The 22,131-nt window shown below is 38.4% G+C and overlaps 1 protein-coding gene across 6 annotated transcripts in view; it reads left to right on the forward strand.

Moving 5' to 3' along the window:
- The window catches only part of TAFA5 (TAFA chemokine like family member 5), a 422,687-nt gene that overhangs the window by 96,543 nt on the left and 304,013 nt on the right, over positions 1-22,131 (forward strand). For 4 of the 6 annotated variants that reach the window (XR_011336729.1, XR_011336730.1, XR_011336734.1 and 1 more), the window contains exon 2: positions 7,284-7,370. The exons of 1 other annotated variant lie outside the window; for it this stretch is intronic. Coding sequence is in view for 1 of the 5 variants with exons in the window: in XM_069849979.1 (XP_069706080.1) it covers positions 7,284-7,370 (87 nt within the window). In the remaining 4 variants the exon portion in view is untranslated. Of the gene's footprint in view, positions 1-7,283; positions 7,371-15,884; positions 16,074-22,131 lie in introns of those variants that run through there. One more of the 6 variants, XR_011336736.1, reaches the window with a different exon arrangement.

Below are 22,131 nucleotides of genomic sequence, written 5' to 3' on the forward strand. Positions count from 1 at the left end.
TTTTGCCTAAATTGTTATGATAGGACAAGAGACAAGGGGCATAAATAGAAATATAAGAAGTTCCATTTAAACAGAAGAAAAATATGAGTGACCTGCATCATCAGTTGACCCTCCTCTGAGCAGGGAGATTTGACTTAGATGGTCTCCAGAGGTTCCTTCTAACCTCAAAGATACGGTGATTCTATGATTCTACAAAATTAGAGGAAATAATCTGTGATTCCTGGTGAAATGAGGCTACGTGAGGCAGTCTCATGTTTTCACTTTGAGCCTCTATGTGATAGTTAGGAGTAATTCCCCAGATTTTTCTCATTCATTTGGCCCTTGTTTTCTGAGTGAATGTCAGAAGCACTCTGTGCTTTCCAGCAGTTCAAGCACAGATACAGAACAAACCAAACCAAACAAAGAAACACTCCACAACTGTATTTCTGATTGTCTTTTAGAATTAATTTGGCAGATTAGAGATTATTAAAGCAGGCAATGAAAGTAAGACCTGTCACAAAAGAGAATAATTTTACTTTGCTTCTGCTATTCTCTAAAATCTTACCTCTATATGTTGTTGACAATCTGTTAGCTTCTGGCAAAATTAGCACAATGCTGCTCATGACCAAATGTCAACTAACATTTTATGATTTTTTTGTTCACTGAGTCATCATCATTCTCTTTGCTGATTAGGTCAATGGTGGTTGTCCATTTTAAGTGAAGCCATCCATTTTAACTGATACTCACAGTTCTGAGACTATTTTCATTGATATGACCTTTCTGTGAGGATCAGTTGCTACCATCACAACTAGCTGGGACTCCTACAGCTTGCCTAGCCCCATATGTTCATATTTAACAGCTTAACTTTCATTTTCCAGTATTGGGATTCCTGTGGCTTTCTTCACTAGTGTTTGTTCAGGCACTCCACAAACTTCACAGCAGAGGCCCCTTGCTAGTGTCTTGTAAGTGGGATTTCTGGTATCTACTTTTAGCTTCAGTAGTCTTTCTTTCCAGATTTTCTGAAAAGCATCCTGTAGGTTCCTCGACATTGTAGGCAAAGGTTCGTTTTCTCCTTGAGTGAGGGCTTCACTCCATATGTGTTCTTTTGGACTTGCCAGACGGTGTTTTTTTTTTTTTTTTAAATGAATCCTTTATACAGTAACTTCTAAACTGCACATAAATATAGCCATTCTAATAAATTTTACTGCAGTGAATATGAATTATTTGTATAAAGTACCACACTCCTCTACTCCTCTGTGGCAGCTATGCAGGCTGCCTTTTCACAAAGTAAAAATATACTTGTTGATCTCATTATGGCTTCAGATAAGTGAAGTTTCTTCCAGCAAGCTGTATATCTCTGGGGACAAAGTGGGATGAAGAACAGAGTAACCTGTTCTAACCACGAAACATGGTCCGATCTCATTTTTACCAAGCAGTCCCAGAAGGGATTATATAGTATCTCCAAGAGGGTGCTAGAAATTTAAAGTCTTCCTTTAGTCCTTCATTAGAAACATTTTCACACTCCTGTTTGACTGTTCAAATACTGCATCCCACCTGGAACTAGGAACAATTTAATTTTATTATTCTCTTACATGAGTGCAGTTCTAGTTATCTCCATCCAATTCCTGTATCAGCAGTCTCAAAAGAAATGAAAGGAGACAAAGTGATGGTAGTGGACATCAGTTTCTTGTCTTTAAAGTGACATTGGTTTGACTTTTATGAAACAGAATGATCTATACCGAACACATTGAATCAGAGCACTTTTTTTTTGCATGTGGAAATGTAAGCAGGTAGCTTACAAGAACAGAAAGAAAAAGAAAAAGAACTACTGCTGGACTTGGAAGAATCAGGGAAAACTAAAAACTACTCGTACAACCTAACTGAGCACCTAAGCTCCTTAATAGCAAGAGTCTCTGTTTCTGTAATCTGATAGTTTTGCTAATGTACAGTCTGTCTTCCTATTTTTTCCTTTACAGAGCGGTAATAAAAATGATAATGAAAATTACTGAGGAGTACCCAGTTTTCTGGTCCTGTAGTGAAGGTATGATAGGACCTTAAATCACATTTTATCTAAATTTAAATCTTTATGTAGTCTTCTAGGGAACAGATGTCTGTCCCCTCAGAACAGGATGGTGCTTGACATGCTAAGGCTGCTAAAGGTAGATGCGTAAGGAATTTGCAGTCCAACTAGGGATGCATCAGTTTAAAAGCATATAGAAGGAACGGAAGGAGAGGTGACAGGATGAGCAAAGAAAGAGAGAAAGACAGAAAGGGAGAGACAGAGCTGATGTGGGAGGAAGGGGGGAAGGAAGGGAGGGAGGGAGGGAAGGAGAAAGAAAAAAGGAAGGATAAAGGGAGAGTAAGAGAGAAAGAGAAGCAGGGGAGAGAGGGAGAAAACAGAATGATGCTACGGAGTTCTTGGAGAATAAGGGATCTGAGAAACTGCACTGTCTGTACAGTGATTAAATATATGTGTTAGACTGAAATGGATGTGAAGACACAATATAGTCTATCCTCTTATGGGAATTAGGATCACCTTTAATGGGTATTTATTTAACTTATTCTTAAACACCTGTTGAGATGTGGATTCCCTCTCAATGATAATCTGCTCTACCATTTAACTATCCTGATATCTAGGCTGTTTTCCATTAACATCTAATGTATATCCCCTTTGCTATACTGGTATCTCTAATTAAACCCAGGTCTAATTTATCTACATCTTTCTTAAAACACGAAGCCACAAACTGAGAAAGGTGTTATTGCTGAAACTTCAGGAGTGGAGAGGTTCAGGAGACACTACTTACCTAGTCTTTTGTTTCTGCCAATGAATTACAAAATTATGCTTCACTTTGTGGCAACAGTATTGTGATTTTTGGATCATTATTCACTTTGTGATCTACTACATCTTCATGCCTTTTTCCATAATGCAGCCGTCTTCTATTTTCTCTTTTACGATTGTCTGGCACTTGAGAAAAAATATAATGCCTACACTTCCCTCCTTGCCAAAATGAAAGACAAATTGCTGTGTTCCAGATTCCGAAGAATTCTGTTATCATTTGATCGGATCTCTGAATTATTAAAAATTAATCTAAATGACTGCAAACCTGTTTATTTTTATAAATATCATATATTTGCATTACTATAGTATTTTATTTATAAGCTAAATTCTGTTCTTTGATATTCAGGGGTAAATATGCTTGTCCCTTTAGATTTGGCCTCATTCAAACTAAAATTACTGTACATGTCTCATTACAGAATTAATTTATCCTAAAGGAATTATGTAGGAAATAGTCTTTTTTTTTTTTCTTTTCCCTTTTTTTCCCCCCCTCAAAACTAGACTCCTCCATATAATGCAAGATTTACATTGTCTGAGGGAAAATATTTTGGCATCAAAATCATATTCTGGATATGATGCCCCCTGTTCTGAATGTGACGATCAGGGAATTTGCTTTCACTGCTCTCATATATCAGAACCAGTTATGGCCCCTATAACTGTCATTGTTTCAGTAACCTACAGATTTGTTGCTGTAATGAAGCTTCCCGATAAACAAAGTTATTTTTATTTATTAAGTCAGCAATTGGATCTACAGCTGAATAGAAAAGCTTATTGTGTAAAGATCTGAGGTTATATGTAACATATTTTGAAATGCTGTATATGGACAGGAGAATATAGTCATGGTTACGGCAGTGGGCAGGAAATCACAGTTTTGAGTCTTGGCTGTGCCACAGACTTTCTGTGTGACTTTGGACAAGCTACTCTTTGTGCATTAGCTAATAATACTATCTCTATCTCCCAGGGGTGTTGTGAGAATACATTCATTAATGTTTGTAAGGCACTTGGATACTATAGTGATGGGGCCATATAAGCACTTAAGAGAAACAATCCATTTTTGCAACAATGTGCATCTCCCTGACTAAGGACTTTTTTTGCTGGAAGTTTTTCATAGATGCTCCTTATGAATAAATCTACTTTATAATGATACAGTGAGGTTAAATTGCCTTTGGAGTGCAGTTTCACTTTAGTATTCAGAACAGGTGTCAACAGTCATAAGTTTGAAAGCTGTTCCCAAGGAAAAAGAATAGAATTTTTATAGTCAGACATTTAAACAGAAAAGATACCTCTCCTGATTCATCTAGTTCAAAACATGGAGGATTATTTACATCTGTATCTGTCTCGCAAGTAGTTTCTTCTGTTTTAAGCACTTCTTATTACATTGCCTAAACTACCTCCTCAGGCAAGTAATCCCATTGCCTAATTGCCTTTAAAGTTAAACAGTTTGCTCAAAATTCTAGCCTACTTTTTCCTTGTGGATATAAGTTGCTTTTTCAGTCTGTCCTTTCTTTCTGAAATAACCTTCACTCATATGTGTTCAGTTCAGACGCACAACACAGTTATAGCAGGTTAACAAGGTATTGCTCTAGAGCTGATGGGAGGTAAATTGGTAAGCCACTATAATTTGATTTGATAATTTGCCTGGCTGAGTGCTGTACAGTATTAAAATCTCAATATGGGGCTCAGAGCATTAGCACCAAGGAGAAGAAGAAGAATGTTCAATATTCCCAAGGGCTTTGTAGAGGACTTGTTGGTGAGAATAGGAGAAATAGGTGCTGCAAAGGCTTCAAAAAGGCTTTCATTATGGTTTATTTCCATTTGTAGCAACTAGTGGCAGTAGATAAATTATGGAAGTAAGGGATTTGGAAGAGTGTGAACAGCCCCTGAGGACACTGAAGAGGGCTCTGCATTTTTTGAGAGTCAGCAAACAAGATATCCATTGTGCTTCCATGTAAAACTTTTTAATGTTTTAATGCTGACTTCTCTGAGAGACAGAAGCATCAAATATGAGTTTCAAAATGTTTATGAAAATAGGTGATCATTAGAAGACAGAGACTCTATGAAGTCCCAAGAGTGGAAACAGATGCTATGATCTCCTACCATATTAAATGTGGAGAATTGACATGGTCTTAAAAAATATCCAGTGGTAGAAAATCAAAGCTTGCAATCAACTACAAGATGTAAACATACAGGAGAACAGGTGTCATTTGTTCTGGGGTCCATGGGATTGCCTGCTTGCTGTGAAGTCCAATTCTGCACAATAGTTGCTTTAATACGTACTGAATGGAATTACTTTTAATAAAGTTCCCATATGAGGTAGAGTGGAAATGCTTTTCAAGATGAATACTGGTTTAAGCTATGGTTAGACTTTTTGCACAATGCAGGAGAAAAGAGCTTTGTCATTTTTTTTTCCTTTTTGTGAGAACTGGAGATTGCATGGAGTTGATATTATCTTGTATTATATGCATATGCAATATGTACTACTCTAGACAGGAGAACTAAAAATGGAAGAAAGAAGTAAAGTACACTATTGCAGCATTGTACGAGCTTATTACAAAAGAAGTCATGAGCATCATCTCCTAGTCCTAACTTGGATTTGCAACCATCGGGCTGTTCCCAACCTCATTGTATAGTATCCCGTTTTCTGGGCTTAGCTAAAGACTCGGTACAGTCGTGGCTTCCTTCAGCTTATCAGTAAATGTGACAGGGTATTCTTAATTGGAAGTCCAGATTTTGCAATATAACTTGATGCACTACTGAATAAAAAGTATCAATTAAGTCAAGGAGAGGAACCATCATTACCAATTGCTAATAAAACATTATTTTCTCTCAGTTGTTTTATACTAGAACATCTGTTTAATATAAACTCTTAGTTTATTGATGTTTCTGTTTATTAGGCATTATTTATGTCAGATCCTTCATTACCAAAATTTTCCTGAAATTACAGTAAAATCTCTACCAAAATATTCGGGGGGAAAAAATGTAACTCAAAGGATTATTTTTATCTTCTTAAAAAATAGGAAATATTTTACATTTTGAGTCAAACTAATCCTCTTTGATACACTATATGCATCACATACAAAAAATAATTGGGATGATAAAGATTAATACATTTTGAAAAAAACAAATAAAAAAACCCCAGATGCCTATTTAATAAACTCACTTCTGATAGTCAGCCAAGATGAGCAGCACAAGCAGTGGAAAATTCAAATTTCTGTTAAAAATTTTTTGTCCTATGTTGTTTCTGTCCAAAGGAAGACACACATCTTTGGAATTATAGCTGGAAAAGGAAAAGAAAATAGTTATACCTACTCAAGCTATTACAGTTGCATTACTATGTTTTAATGACTGCCTTCTTGAGGATGTTCTTCTGTATGAGAAGCAGTAGGGTACATAACCTGGAAAGGGGAAGGCCTTTTCCTTATGGCGAAGTTAACTGCAGCTCCTTCTCATGGTAGGAGATCATTGGTCGTATACGCATTCTATCCACTTTGGTAGGACGACATTCCTGATAAACACCTTTGTACCTGTGGCATGTCTTTAGGATTGATGCCAGCTGCATGTGTTTACATCAACAGAATAACTTTTCCCTTGCTGATCCCTCAGGCAACAGTTAATAAAGAATTAGATGTTATCTTGCTCATAGCCTCTGATATTTCACTTTACTACATAAAGTACACACCTGCTTCTCATAGCTCCTCTATATTGTACAGAAGTGATTATGAAAAAAAATATTTTAAAACCTAATGGTACTTAATGGGAGAACAATATCTGTTATGTGTAGGCAAAGAGAAGAAAGTAATACAAATGCGGTTGTCATTCAAAATACATCTAAAATATCCTTTTTAACCATAACAATTATTCTAGTTAGCATACTGTCTTTTGCTAGTCCCTCATTTCTAGAGGTAATTGTCATGTGCCTTGGGAGTCTGATTTTTTCTCATTTTACAGAATTCCATTCATTTTCTGTGTAAAAAAGGATTTTTTTTTTCTGGCATTGTTTCCTCATAAAGGAAAAAAAAAAGCAAGCTGTCTTTGTGGATCCAACATTTGGTGGCATTAGATTTTAAGGTATTATTTAACACAGTATATTTAACACAGTATATCTCCTTCACAGGGAAGATACAAATATTTAGACTCTTTGAAAGACAGAAGGAGAGAAGGGTGGAGATAGATAGACTCTTTTACCTAGTTTCAGTTATGTCCGATGCAGTTGGATGTGTTTGGTTAACTTATATCTGAAATGATGCAAAAGAGTGAAGGTCAATTTTATGAATACCGTTCTCACAGTCTTAAAGTAGCTGTTCCATACAGTAGGATGATTCTAAGTGGGAACACAAGTGTCTTCAATTCTAAATCTTTAGGTGTGGAGGCTGTTAGACACCCTAATGTTGTAGTTTATTCTGTGTTCATTTCCTTTTGCATTTTCAGAAGTGATTTCAATTGAATCATTTATGGTTCTTCCATTCAGATTATAACAGCTATTTTGGAGCGGATAACCCTCAATGGCTGTATATGAGACATTGCCCGGGGTGCTTCCAAGATGCTTTTGAGCTGGGTAAGGAAATCGCTGAGTGTTGACACATTCTCAAAGCACTATGGCATGGATTGAGAGCATATAGTTTATAAACTGTGTTATTGATCTCTTGTTCTGTGTATTACTGACAGAATAAACTATATCAGTTTCCTCTGAAATGTTAAACAAAACAAATAAAGATCTTCTTGTAAAAAAAACCAGTTACAAGCATTTAAAAAAATACAATATCAAATCTGTATGTAGTAACTCATGCATAAAAACTTTAATTCATTATTATCCATTTCTGATGTGTCTACTTTTACTATAGTAGCCATTCAATGTATAATATTATATTAATATAACACCGTAATATAGCCATTATATTAGTATAGTGGTGAGGTAAAACATATGCAGATTTTCACTGTGACTTTAAGGTCAAAGCTGTTTCTGCAGGTATGTCTTAACCAATATGTTAGTTTAAGACTTAAACTGTCATTCAAGCTGTAGTTCCTAGATCATCTGTACTATCTACATATTACCTTATATGCTTATGTTCAGTTAGAAGCAACTAGTTATCATGACTCATCTCCCCTTTCATATACAGACATGGGCAACTAAAAATATGTGAACTAGTGAACTTAAACCTGTGCATGGAGGACTATATAGACATGGGGTGTTGGTGTGGGGCTTTCACTGAGTGTACATTAAGTGAAGAAATCAGTCTTTCGTCCAAAAGCCTGCTGATGAGTATGATGATTGGGACAGTCCAGCACTGGTGTGGTGCTAAAACCTCCCAGGAGCTGGCATAAAGAGACGTCCATGATCCACTTCACTCTTTCTCTGTTAAAGGTTAAGCAATGTCCAGGGAGACTGTATATTCTGCTGTGGAGAAGGATGTTCTATCTCTTAAAATATTTGTATAACACTCTTTGTAATGTTTTATCCTGCTGAAATTCCACTGAATGTGCTACAGTGTCTCCAGGGTTTTTACAGAAGTTAGTTCAGGCTGTGCACTGTCACTGCCCCGTGTGCCAAGGGTACTAGTTTAATATCTGGCTTTTTTCGTCAATGCCAAAATCCATTTCATGTTGTAATGAAAGCTTTCCATTTTAAAGCAATGTAGGCATGCAGAAAAATTATTCCTATTAGAACAGCATAATTCAAAACAAAACCAAAGAGGTTGTTTCCCTTTTAAAGTAACTTTGCACAAAAAAGAAAAAAAAAAACTTTTGTGAAAAGCTGCTATACAGTGGCTACTTCATTAACTGTAGTAAGCTATAGGCTGCCTGATGTATCTGGTAAATAAAAGAAATAAACTTCCCACAAAACCAAACAGACAAGCAAGTGATGAATCACTTGCGAATGCAAGGGAAGGTTATATTAATCTGCAGTTCCTGCCATTATCCCACCGCAGGTATACATAGATTGGCCTCCAGTGTGTTAATTCCACCCAGTCCAGTAATAAATCTCAGATTAGCTTGCAGTAATCCATTTTCATCCTACTGAACAAAATATGTTTTATACCATTTAGTATTAACTGGCCATATCTAATAATAGCTAGAGACTAGCTAATACTTTCTTTTTTCTTTACTGTTAAGAACTAGTGGACTATATTATACATGAATGGCTTGTAAAATTATTGGTTTATATTTCAGAATGACAAACAGGTTCTAAGATCTAAGATTATAAATTTAAAATTCATTTTCTCCTTATTCAAGACTTTTAAAGTCCTGAACACAGACCTAGAAGAAACTCAATATATACAATTCTGGGCCTCCTTTAACGTCACAGTCTATAGCAGTTGTAGATCTCTTGAAAACATGAGAGTTTTCAGGTTTTAAAAAAGAATGCCATAGTGGTAAACTTATTCTAATTTATACTTAAAATGTAATAATTTTTCATTTTGTGCATGAAACAATTTTCAACTGTTTATTTGAAGTTTTGAAACGTTTGTAACTTTTGTCAGAAAAGTGTTTCCCCTCCACTAGCTTAGTAGTAAACAAAGATTACCCTTTACCTCAATATCACCCAGTGTGCTCAAATATTACAGAGGCAGTCATTGTCTCTTCCTCATACATTCAGAACTTGTTCTAACTAACCGTGGAGGTGCCTGGTTTGTATTCAACATGCTCCATTTTTCTGCAGCTCCCTTTCCTACTTACTACAGTTAAGAATCTCTAATGGAAAGAATTAAAAGTCTCCATTATGGCCTGACTTCAGCTCCTGATCAGTTTTCGAGATATCCAGGTTTTGAGGTGGAAAGTCAACAGCTAAGTAATTGTAAAGAGAGTTCTCCGGTTAAAGTTCAAGCTATAGGTGAAAGAGCTTATTGGTTGAGCTGCCAGTGAGTATGTTTGTACAGTAGAATGCACTCTTGCAGAATTTGGATTTTTTTTTTTATTACTTTCCCCCTCTCCTAAGATGGAAGTAAGCAACAAAACCCCCAGATTTATTAGCTTATTAATTCTTCTTACAACACTGCGCCTGGTCTTTCTATAAAGTTTGCTGTGACTTGACACAGAGATACAGCTTATTCAGCATGGTTTTCTCCATGGGTCTCATTTTCATTTAACAGCATAATGAATGTTACAGCATTTTTGTTGCATGCATAAAAGCTAGAACCTCAGTAACTGATGCTGGAAATTGTGTATCATAATTCTGTTAATTTCATATGTTTCATCATCATGGTTATAATACAAATCCTTTTGCTAAAATGGCAGTAAACAATTGTTTTTCTAAAATTGTTAAAAAATCCGAATGATCTTAAAATATGTAGAAAGTACAAGGATAAGCCCTCTCAATTTAATTGTGATTTTCGTGAACATATCTACAACATTCAAGCCTATGTCTTGCCCAATAGTCTTAACTGTGAGTTTCAATGGTTCTATGCTCTCTCTGAAGTATCATAGAATCACAGAATGGTTTTGGTTGGAAGGGACCTTCAAAGTCCTCTGCCATGAGCAGACACATCTTTGACCAGATCAAGTTGCTCAAGACCCCTTCCAATCTGAATTTGAGGACTTCCTTATAATTTCAAGGCAATAATTGACAACTGAATGCAGGTTGATTGAAAGGCCCTCAAGATGTTGTAGACTCTCTCTTTGAGATATTAGTTCTCCTTCTGGATGTAAACTGCTATCTGTTCAGATCTTTTTAGTTAAATGAAGGCATATCTTGAAAACAAGAAGGGATGAAGACCATAAACAAACCAGAAAAAAAAAAGGGAGTAGGAAAGGATGGGCAGACAGACAGTGTTACAAGCTCTCCATTCAGACATGTGTGGTTCTGTCAATTTAAAACCAGGTTTCTTTTTTCCCTCAAGCAAATAAAGCTATCCATTGGCAGCCATAGCACTTGTAATCATGTATCATAGAAATCAGATCGCATCATTTAGATGTCTCTTTCTTCAGACATTAGAATGTTTCTTCCTGAACAGGTTGAGTGAAAACTTGTTACATCTTACATATATTAAAAAAAAAATGGAAAAAAGAACATCCATACCCTTCAAGGCAAGAATGAGTTTCAGCAGGTTCTTCACACAGGATATTCTCCCCTGGCTCCCTTCTCACTGGCAGCTCATTCATTACAGCTCATGCATTTTCTCATATGCATACTGGCACTAGTCCTTTTGGATCTGTACTGGCTGCAAGTACCATCAGCATAGGAGATGGATGGTTTAAGGCTCTAAAAGTTGTAATATCAGATGTGTTGGGATTTTTCTATGTAGAAAATTCCCCAGGTCATAATGCTCTCATTGTTCTCAGTAGGAAACCTTAATTGCAGAGCTAGTTGGATAAGAGTTGGATTAGCTGACAAAGTGTTGTCTGGAAAATCTTTCAGCTGTGCAATGTTATTGCTTCCCCCAAGTCCCCCCGCCCCCACCCCTGAGGATTCCTAGCCTACTGCATTTGGTGAGATACATATGTTTTCCCCAGCTACAGGAGCTGTGAAGGGTTCCTCTGGGATATCTAAGTATAAATGCCTAAGTGTGTCTTCAGTTGCTAGGTTATTTTTAGTCAATGGGTGGTTACCAAGTCATCTATAATTGTGCTGTTAAATGTGTCAGAGCAGCTACTGCATAGCTAGGTGCTCCCAGTAACAGGTTGAGTGTCTAAGGTAAAAGGAAAGAGGATAAAAGCAATATTTCAGAATCGAGCTGCTTAAAGATTTGAAACATATAACGGGGGATTGCTTTATGAACAGCTATAGGGAAGATGATCAATGAGTACAATGTGGAAAGAGGAACATGGTGACATGCTTTGACTACATCATCCATTTTATCTGCGATTGGTATACTGTGTCATTTTGGATTTGTGCTTTGGGGAAATTTGCCAGTGGTTCAAGAGATCATAGTGGTCTTACAGAACCTTTCACCACTTCTTAGGCAGCTCCTTTAAGCCTTTGTCTGTAGCGGCCAAAAGTTGTTACCAACTGGTGACTGCTACGTGGGAGAAAGTGCAGCGAGTTCCCAATGAGCAACTGTTCCCATGCCATGAACTGCTGGAACAGTTCTTTCTCTATGAATAGAAAAGAGAGAGAAAATCATAACTTGATAGAAAGTCAGTAAGATGGTAGGAAGTCAGTAATACAGAAGTACAGCAAAATAATACAATTGAAAAGCCAAACGAAACAAAATGGCTTAAAGAGAAAAATGCATCAGAAGTTCTAAGAAGTCATGATGAACTGTAGCAAGGAAATTGCACATTTGTTATTCTAAAATACCTAAACTGCACAATCTCTCTTAGGAATCTGCCACTAGGAAAAAGGCCTGGAAACAGGTTTGATCTGTCAAAAAATATTAAAAGCATTAACACATCATCTAATTGGGAGAATGAAAGAAAAGTGAAGCAAAACTTTTAGATGGTCAAGTGGATGTGTATTTGTGGTTCTTATGATAGCCACATCACGTCACTGACCTAAATCATGTCACTGACCTAATCCAAAGAGATTAACAGAATCTCTTTAGAGAGAAATTTCTACTCCCATGGCACTTGCCTAGCATCAGCTGAAGATCAGCAATAAAATTTTGAGGACTGCTGTAGCTGTGACTAGCCCAGTAGCAAGGAAAATTGAACCAGCCACTGACATGCAGAAAACAGAGGGGTAAAAGTACTTAAAAGCTGCAAAAACTAATTGGTGGAAATATATCCATCTGTATTCATTACTCTATATTCAATATATCATTTATTTTAGTTAGATTCAAAATGGAAAAAGATTTATAAAGCTACTGCAGACATATGTGAAGGATGAACTGGGTGAATTTCCACAAAATAAAATGTTAAACTTAGCATCAGGAGAAAAATTCCAGCTGAGAGAGCCACTGGGCTGGAATAATCGCCTCAAGTGACTGGTGACAGACTATTGCCTGAGTAACTCAAAAGTAACAGAAATGTAATCCAGTGGGCATTGGTAAAGGTTTGGTGTAGATAACCTAATAAGAGATATTGTCTACTCTATTTTTTGTGATTCAAAGCCAGTAGTAGTTTCCAAATTCATTAGTGAAAATGAGCTAACGTCATCTCTTGTGCTGCTGCATTTAGATCTGCACTGGCTGTGCATAATTTTGGGGTTTACTGCATGAGCAGGAATAAAATAATTCTGAAAAAGACATTCGACAAAACTGAAAATACAAGGAGCTTTGTCATAGGTATGTGGAATACAATTTGAACACAAATGCATTCCAGGAGTTTTAGCATGTTTTTATTTATAAAGTATCTCAGTAGTGAAGAATAAATCTTCTCAAGTTTGGTAGATTTTTTTCACAGAGTTACATGCAGAGTATAGGTAATATTTTTAAACCTCTAGATTTCAGCAAAGGCTGCTGTCTTTGCTACAGAGTTCCAGTTTTAGTAATTCTGCAGAACTAGATTGAAGTTTTGGTAAAAAGAACAAATGAGCTGTACTTCCAAAAGAGAGCACACATTTAGAAAGTATGCACTTCATTTTTGTCCTGCTTTCCCATTAGAAATCAGAGGAACTTGCATCTTACACACATTTGCTCTTGCTCCTTGATCATCAGGAAAATGCATTCCTCACTTCCTCACTATTTTTCCCAGCTGCAACTGTCTTCTGGATTGGAAATGTCTTCCAGCACCATCACCATCCTTCACCAGATCTCAGATGATGAGCATCCCTCCTTTAACATTAAGACACAAATAGGAGTGGTCCCCATCAGGAACTACTGCTGGGACCACAGCCTTTTGCCTTATATTGCTGGAGATGTATGGGGTCAGAGCTCTGGTGAAAACCACAAAATTCACGGTGAGATAGTGCTCCAAGTCTCTTTTGGCCTAAGCAGGCTTAGAAGTTGTTTGACAGGTGTTATTCCATTAGTTGGGGACGCAAATTTTAACAGGCTGAAACACAAAGGGGAATTTCTGGCAGTGGAATTCATACAGAAAAGTCTTCCAGAGAAGTCTACATGGGTAACTTGAAATATCGTTAATATTTTATAAATCTTTATGCAGGTGACAAGTAAAGAAATCGATGGGTACTTTTGAATAGGACTCACCCTATTTGAAAGGTGCAAAGCTATTTAGAAAACAGAAAACCCACAGTGAATCATATTTAGTACAGCAAACGACGTTGCCAGGTACCACTGTCCTCTCAAATGGGAAGTCTTCTGGAATCCCTTGTTGCTATGAGACTAAATATCTCTGTACAGTGTGAGCGCTGAACCAGATTTTGCTCCCACTTACAGTAGCGTGCATGTAGAGTGACTCCCCTGTGGCCAGGAAGCACAGTGTCATATTCTGATGTCTCGCTTATGAAAGGGTCTGATCCAAAGCCCACGGAAGTCCGGGAGTATTCATCTAATTTAGAAAGCCACAGGGACAAGATCAGTTTAATACAGGAGAAGGGCACCTCAAAAGCAGCAAGCAATTAGGGGATGTGGGTCTTCACACAATTTTAGACAAAAAAGAAAGTAATGTGTGAAATTTTTCATAGAATTTCCAAACTCAGCATGTTCAAACTGAAAAATCTGTATTGCTTATCCTGGGTTGCATGAACTCTTCAGTTTGAAACATTTTTAAAATCTGTTTACCTGCGGACTTAAAAGCTGCTATGTCAGGGTTGGGGTATTTTTGCATTTGGTTAAGTATAAAATGTGTGAATTTCTTTAGCTACTTGAGACTTTTTTTTCTTTGACCCAGAAGACAAATAAACAAACAAAACCGAACCTGAACTGCGCCCAGGCATGGCCAATTTCCCACCGAAGTGTACATTTCAGAATGAAAGATTTACAGAGGAATATCTCTAGTGCAGCTGTGACATTGCTTTATCATTGCATTGCTGTAATCTTCAAATAAAGTAATGCAATAAATGGGTTTACAGGGATTTGTGTGAAGTTCAGAATTCAAAAGATACTTGGTTTTAATGTTTCTCTGCGCTATCAGTGAAAAAACAAAAAGCGTGGGGGTGAACTTAACACACATAATCAACAAAAAAGAGAGATGTTTTCCAGCAAAAATATTGGTCTTTTATTAACCTGCCCTTCCAAGTGTACAGAGTGTCTCATTTTTTAAAAATCAAGAAAATATTTAAATATCAAGAAAATAACATTAACGCAAACACGTAAGCAAAGAGGTATGAAAAAAAGCTCTTAGCGTGCAAGTATTCCTTGACTGGGGCTGTGTCCTCCGAACTAGGGACGCTCTTTCCGTCCATCCCGGGGGAGCATCGTGCGCTCCGGCCGCCCGCGCTGCCGCCGAGCCTCGACCCTCCCCTCCCCGGGCTCCGCGCCCGTCGCCCCCGCTGCGCTGCCCGCTTCGCCCGCCGCGGTCGCGCCGCGTAAGTCGCGCGGGGCAGCGCTCGAGGAGCGGAGCCGCGGGGCGCCCGCCGGCAGCCCCTCCGCGCCGTCCCCCGCGCGGCGGCTCCGCGGCTCGGCCCTGCCCCTGGAGCGGGAGGGCGGCGGCAAAAGCGCACCCTCCTTTTCTTTCTTTCTATCTTTCTTTCTTTCCGGCCTTCTCGCATTCGCGTTCTCCGCGGGGAGGGCTGCGACGGAGGCATCAACCTGTAGACCGAGCGAGCTCCGGACGGGAGGCCGGGGGAGCCCTCGGTGGGGACCGGCGAGCTCGGCCGGAGCGGGACGAGCCGAGCGCGTCCCCCGCCCCGCGTCTCCGAGCGGCCGGAGAGGGGGGGGGGGCGGGGGGTGCAACAAATTGCCGGCAGCCGGGAGAAGTTGCAGCGAAGAGAGATCCCTCCCTCCCCCCCCGCCCCCTCCCCTCCGCGCCCGCTCTCTCCTCCCCGAGCCGTGGCGGCGGAGCGGCGGCCGCAGCCCGGCGATGCCGCAGCGGCTCCCGCGGAGCCTCGGCGGGGAGGGCCCGGCCCCCGGCGCAGCGGGCGCCGTCGCGCAGCCCCGCGCGGCCTCCCTGCCCCCGCGGCCGGCCCGGCGCGGCGCGGCTCCCGCCGGCGCGGAGCGCTGATTCATGGGGACCCGCCGCCTGGGCGAGGAGAGCGCGGCGCCGGCGCTGCCCCCGCGCGGGGTGTGAAGCCCCCGGCCCCTCCTCCGCAGCCCCGGGCTCGCCCGCCCTGCGCGGGAGCGCGGTCCCTGCCGGCAGCCGCCGCGCCTGCCGCTCCGAGCGGAGCGTTGATGCATCGCCGTGGAAATTCATTGTGTGACTTTCTGGGTATTTGCTGAGTTTCAGACCGAGATGCAGCTCTTGAAAGCTTTATGGGCACTAGCAGGAGCAGCGATCTGCTGTTTTCTTATCTTTGTCATCCACTCACAGTTTCTTAAAGAAGGTAATTATATCTGCATGTCTACGTACCCTCTTCTTTAATACCGAGGTCTTTACGAGGTGCCTTAATTATTTTTACTGTTTCCAGTATGTTCTATTTACGGCAGCGCTTCCACTCTATTTTTCCTTTCCGTTAAAGCCTTCTCATTTCTGTTCCTTTAGATAATAGGTAGCTTTAGACTTACGTTCTTGGTAAATGTGTGTATATATATATAAGTGTATATATACATATAATGTGTATGGTGTTTGTATTCCATGATTTAGCCGGTGTCTCCTTTCTTTACGAGGCTTGCATAGTGTATAGAAAATATTTGTTGCTATCGGATGACTGCAGTAGTCATTATGGGAGTATTAATAAACCGAAAAACCCTTAACAAGTAAACGTCTTATTTTTATACCGAATCAATAGGCATCCCTTCCCTCTTCCTTGTTCAGTACGTTTTCAATAGATGGCACTAAAGTTCTATGGAAAGGGCAGGGCAGAGCAGCTCTTGGGCATTCAGCATCCTCCTGTTCCTCCTCGCTGCCCCGAAATTGGAAGAGGCCTTTGCATGCTTGCACGGCTCCTGGTTTTTTCCACCTTGTGGTCAGAAAACTGTGATAACAGTTTACTGGAGAAAATAGTTTGGATTGTGGGGCAGGCTTTCTTCGTTTTGTACCTACATGAGTTGAGTGGCAAAGAGTGTGTTTAAGTCGGTAGAGGAATTTACTTGGGGAGTAACCCTCATATTGCTCTTTTTGTTTGTTTGTTTGCCTTCTTTTCTCAGGAAATTACTCCTTTCTTCTGGTTTTCCTTCGATAAAATGATGATTCCACTGCTTGTTTGTCAAGCAAACTTTAGTCTGAAGTTCAAACGTGAATCCTGAAGGATGTGTATATGTATATTTGGTGGTGTGTGGGAAAGCCCAGTGGTTTTCTTTAAGCAGTGTTAACGAATGTAACACAACTATATGGGGCTTTTTGAGGACCCATTTATTCCTTTTTTAGCATCATAATATAGCTGAGATTATAGCTGCCTGAAGGCGCAGCCCAACTCAGCTTGGAGTGCTGGTTGTGCAAAGCACGGAAAAAAAACTTTTATGTGACTGGACAAAGTTTCACTCAAGACTGGGCAAAGCGACAACCTCGCAACCACTAAGTATCGTTACTGGTTTTAATTTAGCACCAGTCAAAAAAAACCCATGAGACTGTACGCTTTTACAGGTCCTTTCTGAACTGAATAAATACCAATTTGCCTGATTTAGTTAATGAAGCATTATCCAGATAACTCCACTGCCAGAGATTTCTCCTTTAAGAAATCTACCCATGCTTTAATTGCATTGTGTGCAATGCCTCTCACATAGTCACTTATTTAACATTCTTTTAAAATGCTTGCACTAGTGTATTATATATCTCTGTCCAGTGAGATGACTCGTTTCGAGGAGATTTTGCAGAATGAAATATTACCAGTCATTTCAGGCTCTTTTTTTGTTGGTATTTGCCATTATGCTGCTGCTTTTTTTTTTTTTCTTCAGTCTGTCACTGCTTAATTTTGAGATCATAAAGGAAGAAGCATTTCATTTCACTTAAAATATTTCTTCTTGCATTATAGGAATAGAAAGCTAGCAAATCAATATGTAAAAACAGAAACCATGGCCATACATCATGGGGTTTAACACGTTTTACATTGCTTCTCCTCCGGCAATTATAGCCACTCTTACTGTGAACTGCAGAGAGAAAAATGAAGCTCTTAAGCTTGTCGGATAACTTAATTGCATCAGTTTGTTTATATTTGTGAACAAAATATTTCTGCTTTGTTTAACTGTATACTTACTGTAAATACAGATTGCATGCACTGGGCTAGTTGTCAGCCTTTTCTTGACGGGTGCTAATCTCCACAATAGCATTTTGACCCCTCTGGTATAATTGGCAGTGTATGTATTCCTCTCTCTAGTTTCAGTTATGACACCGAGTAGTGGAATTTATTGGAAGTCTCCATGATAGAACTGCATTTTTTCTTTATGAAGAAGTTTTAAAATACCCAATAAAAAGTGATTGGTTTGAGAATTGAGCTACATATTGTAAACAGTTTGAAAAAGCAAGATTTTAATTTCCTCTCTTTTTAATTTTAAAACATGGGGTTTTTTGTTGGTTTTTTAATTATTTCAGTAAGAAAATGGGAAAGAGGTGTGAGGAAAGGACTAGCAAATAATTTAACTGTATGCTTACCACAATAGTTTACTAAGTAAATATGTATAAAGAAGAATACATGTGAGAAGACTGTTACTTTACCTTTAGAAGATTTGAAACTTTTTCTTATATTAGAATTAGATGAAACAATGAAATTTTATAAAAAGTTAGGAATTATATTTCTCATTGCACATAATAATGTTGTTAGACTGTTCATTTCCTGACAGAAAGTTTATATTCCTTGTCGGACTCTGATAATCTGTGTGGGCCCGTTGTTTGTAACTCAGCTATGTGGTTAAATTCCTAAGCTTGGACATTTCCATTATTTCTTGAGCAGGATGATAATTTCCTGTAGTCCCAAAGAACAAACAAGTAAGCCACCGGTTTGCCTTGTTTGATCAGATTAGCTGATAGCACATATCTCCTGAGACAATTTGACAGCACAAGTTCATACACCAAGCATCTCTTTTGTAGGCAAGATGGTTGATTTGAGAAGAATGACTTGTTGTATTAATGCATTGTCTTTCCATTTTTGCTTATTTTCTAATATTTACTGCTTATTATTTTTCCAGAGACAGGTCTTAGTAGAACAGTGATGTAACCTTAACTTCTAGCGACGTCTCAAAATTATATAATTACCATGTCTTTTTCCATATTAATTTTCCTTTTACTCTTTTGGAATCAGTGATTCTATCTGTTATGGTAAACTCTTATCACCTAGTAACACAAGATCTTTTTATAATTTCAGTTGTACTGCAGGACTATAGTGTGTAGAACTTTCCTCACATTCAACTGAAACTTATTACCAGAAGCAAATCCTCCTTCAGTCACATTTATAAATATGAGATTTTGTGTTGCAACAGTCAACTGAGAGTTTTCATGCTGTTAGTTTTTCATTTTAGTTCTTATGCTGAACTTAGATTTTCTCTAAGTAGCCCTGTCCTTTTTAAAATATTTTTGTATACATTTTTTAATTAAGGCAGTTTAGTAGTAGCATGGTAATACTGCCGTTTAAATGTTAATGAGAAACAATAAATGCTTGTTGTAAGACGAGTGGGAAAGAGCTGTTTAAATGTCTGTTTACATGAATATGTTTTTTTCAGGAAGTGAAGAATGGGTGAAAAGGGTGCCATTTCTCTCCACTTAGGCTTTTGTGTGGAAATGCAGGTCGTCCTGTGGCTAATCCGTTCCCCTATGTCCAATCTGTCCTTCAGTGTTTCTCAAAGATGAATAGAGCTGTGAACCCAGAAAAGGGTATTGTGATACATAATTGCAGTCCCATGCCTGTCTGATCTTCCTGCAAAGCAGTTTAACTTACTCTAGTCAGCTGCAGCCAGTATGAAAGGGTGCTAAAAATTGAAATATCTAAAACCCTTTGCATACAGCACTGAGAATTAAAAGTAAGGAATTACATTTGCTACTGATGCCTGATTTTAAATAATTTGTGATCTATTATTATTTAACACATTTATTCAAAGAGAACTGGAAACCATTCTGTTGATGTTACAAAAATTCGTTGTGCAAACTCCTTTGCCCCTAGCAATTACCCTTTTCACCTAGTAGAAGGTTTTAGCCATTCAGGCAGAATTGAGATGGGGAAAGGTAAAGGATACTGTTCCTGAACGTGTTTTTGAATCCCAAAGAAAGTAGTGCATTTTGGGTGTAACTTCAGAAGGGTTTATATATCTTAGCCAGTGTGTGTTACAGCCCTGGATGTAGTTTAAAGCTTTGTTTATCCTGTGGTTGCTGATTAAGAGACTGGAATGCCTTATCTGTGGAGGGAGGTTCCATATTTCAGTGGCTTGTGAGACTAGAGTGGTGTGAGCCTTGTTTGGAGAAGGACCGCGCAAAAATATGGATTCAGTCTCAAGAATCTTAGTTAAAGTGTAGAGGATTGGAGTATTCAGATCTCAAACCCACCACGTTTTTCATATGTTGTGTAGATGTTCAGCCCTAAGCTATGTCAAATAGGGCAGTTTTCTCTTGATACGCTGTAGTGGTTAAGTAGCAACAAGAGAATTCCGATACTTCTGTTACAACCAGGTGATTAGGGCTATAAACTAGAATTTTAGTATCACTTGTGCAGTTTCAATATATACTTATATACATGAGTAGGAGATCTGTTTAGCACATTTTTCATAATTATATTTTTTTTCCGCCTTAGGCAAAAGTTAACAATTATTGGTTACACTTCTGTTGTCACTTCTCTGTCAAACACATTTAGATGAATTAGTGTCAGAATAGCAAAAATACTGCGGCACTTTCTTTAAAGGAAGACATTAATTGCAAATAATAACCTGGTTAAGTTTTACACTTAATATCTTTATTCTGTCACTTTTTACAGATTTAAATATTTCAGACTGCTCTAGAAGTATGAAAACATCTTTATGCATAATTTTGTATTCTTAGGGTGTACATTTTGACACTGAAAATAATATGGAAAATTGTTGTATTTAGCCATGGACCCTCAGGCATCTCTGCAACTCCTCTGCTAATGTTTGAAAATGCCTACTGATGGTCTATCCCAGGTAGGTTTTTCAGAGCTTTCTGTTCATATAACCTAAGAGCTTTGCAAAGTTGGTAAAACTAATATTTACTGCTCCTTAAAACATTTTGAAGAAAGGTTTTATTATCTTCTAAAACTTTTCAAGGCTTTGGCTCTCAGATTTCCTGGAAAGGATTTGAATTTGACTTATTACACAGATAACAGTGCCAGACTTTCTTAAAATTTCTTTTCATCTTTTAAACATTAAAAAAAAAAAAAAAAGAATGACTTGGAACAATTAAAGAAGGCAAGAATGTGGGAAAAATGTTTGGGTTTATGTTAGAGTTGTTTTTTTGAGTTTGCCCTCTTTTTCCTTAACCTTTGTCTCAAAACAGTAAGATACCTTGCGTCCCAGATGTGCTGCATATGTTACCTATATATAGTAAAACTGAGTTGAGGACAGTGTGTCCCAGCTGCAAATTTGTCTGCTTTTGAGGGGTTTGTTACTTTTAACATACTGCAATATAATTCTTTTATCCTGTTTGCCTTCTATGCATTTTGGGATTTTTTGTTTGGTTTGTGGTGAGTCAAGTATGAATGAGATTATCAGAGCAGCACATCAGGCTAGTGGGAGGCACAGAATGCAGTAGTGGAAGGTTTCTTGTCCTATCCAGGAAACAGATTTAGCAGTTAAAAATCCCTAAGCTTGAATAAATGCTGTATAAGGAAAGAAAATATGAAAGGTAACCAAGGTGGGGGATTTGTTTTCAATTTTTTTATAGTTTTGTGATAAATAAATAAAATTAAGAAGACCTAGATCAGTGGCTATTTGAGAATATGTGGCACATTGAGACTGAAGAAAAATTGAGAGAAGGTCTTGCTTTGAGATTAAAATTGCTTTGTATTTGAAAAGGTTTGGTGTTTTCAGAGGGTCTTTTTTGAGATACGTTTAGAGAAGTGCAACAGTGAAAGGAAGCTATACAGGCAAAAGTTCTCAATATTTGTCTTTTCCGGGAGGTGGGAAAGATGTTGTGTGTCTGACATCTGCTGTGCCGAGAGATACCAAGAGGGGGAGTCTGACAGTTTTGCTACCCATAGAAAGAAGCTTCGAAATAGTTTTTGATTTTGGGTGAAAGATGTGAATGTCCTCACAGAGAAGTGCACCATAGATGGTATAAGCGCCCTACTTTTCCTGACTGAGCAACTTGAAACAAAGGAATTAGTAACAGATTTCCAGTAGCCTTTTTATGACTGACTCTTTTTGTGCCCCAAGAGCACAAGTGAGGAATTATTGACCTTTCTCAGCATTTATCAGCACTACCTGTTCTTAAGGGCATTACTATAGGCTGTGACTCACATCATACAGAAGTGCATGCTTTGTAGATTGGTTGAATAATATTTATTTTTC

The sequence above is a fragment of the Phaenicophaeus curvirostris genome, chromosome 1 (genome assembly GCF_032191515.1).
Source record: "Phaenicophaeus curvirostris isolate KB17595 chromosome 1, BPBGC_Pcur_1.0, whole genome shotgun sequence".
Taxonomy (NCBI): domain Eukaryota; kingdom Metazoa; phylum Chordata; class Aves; order Cuculiformes; family Cuculidae; genus Phaenicophaeus; species Phaenicophaeus curvirostris.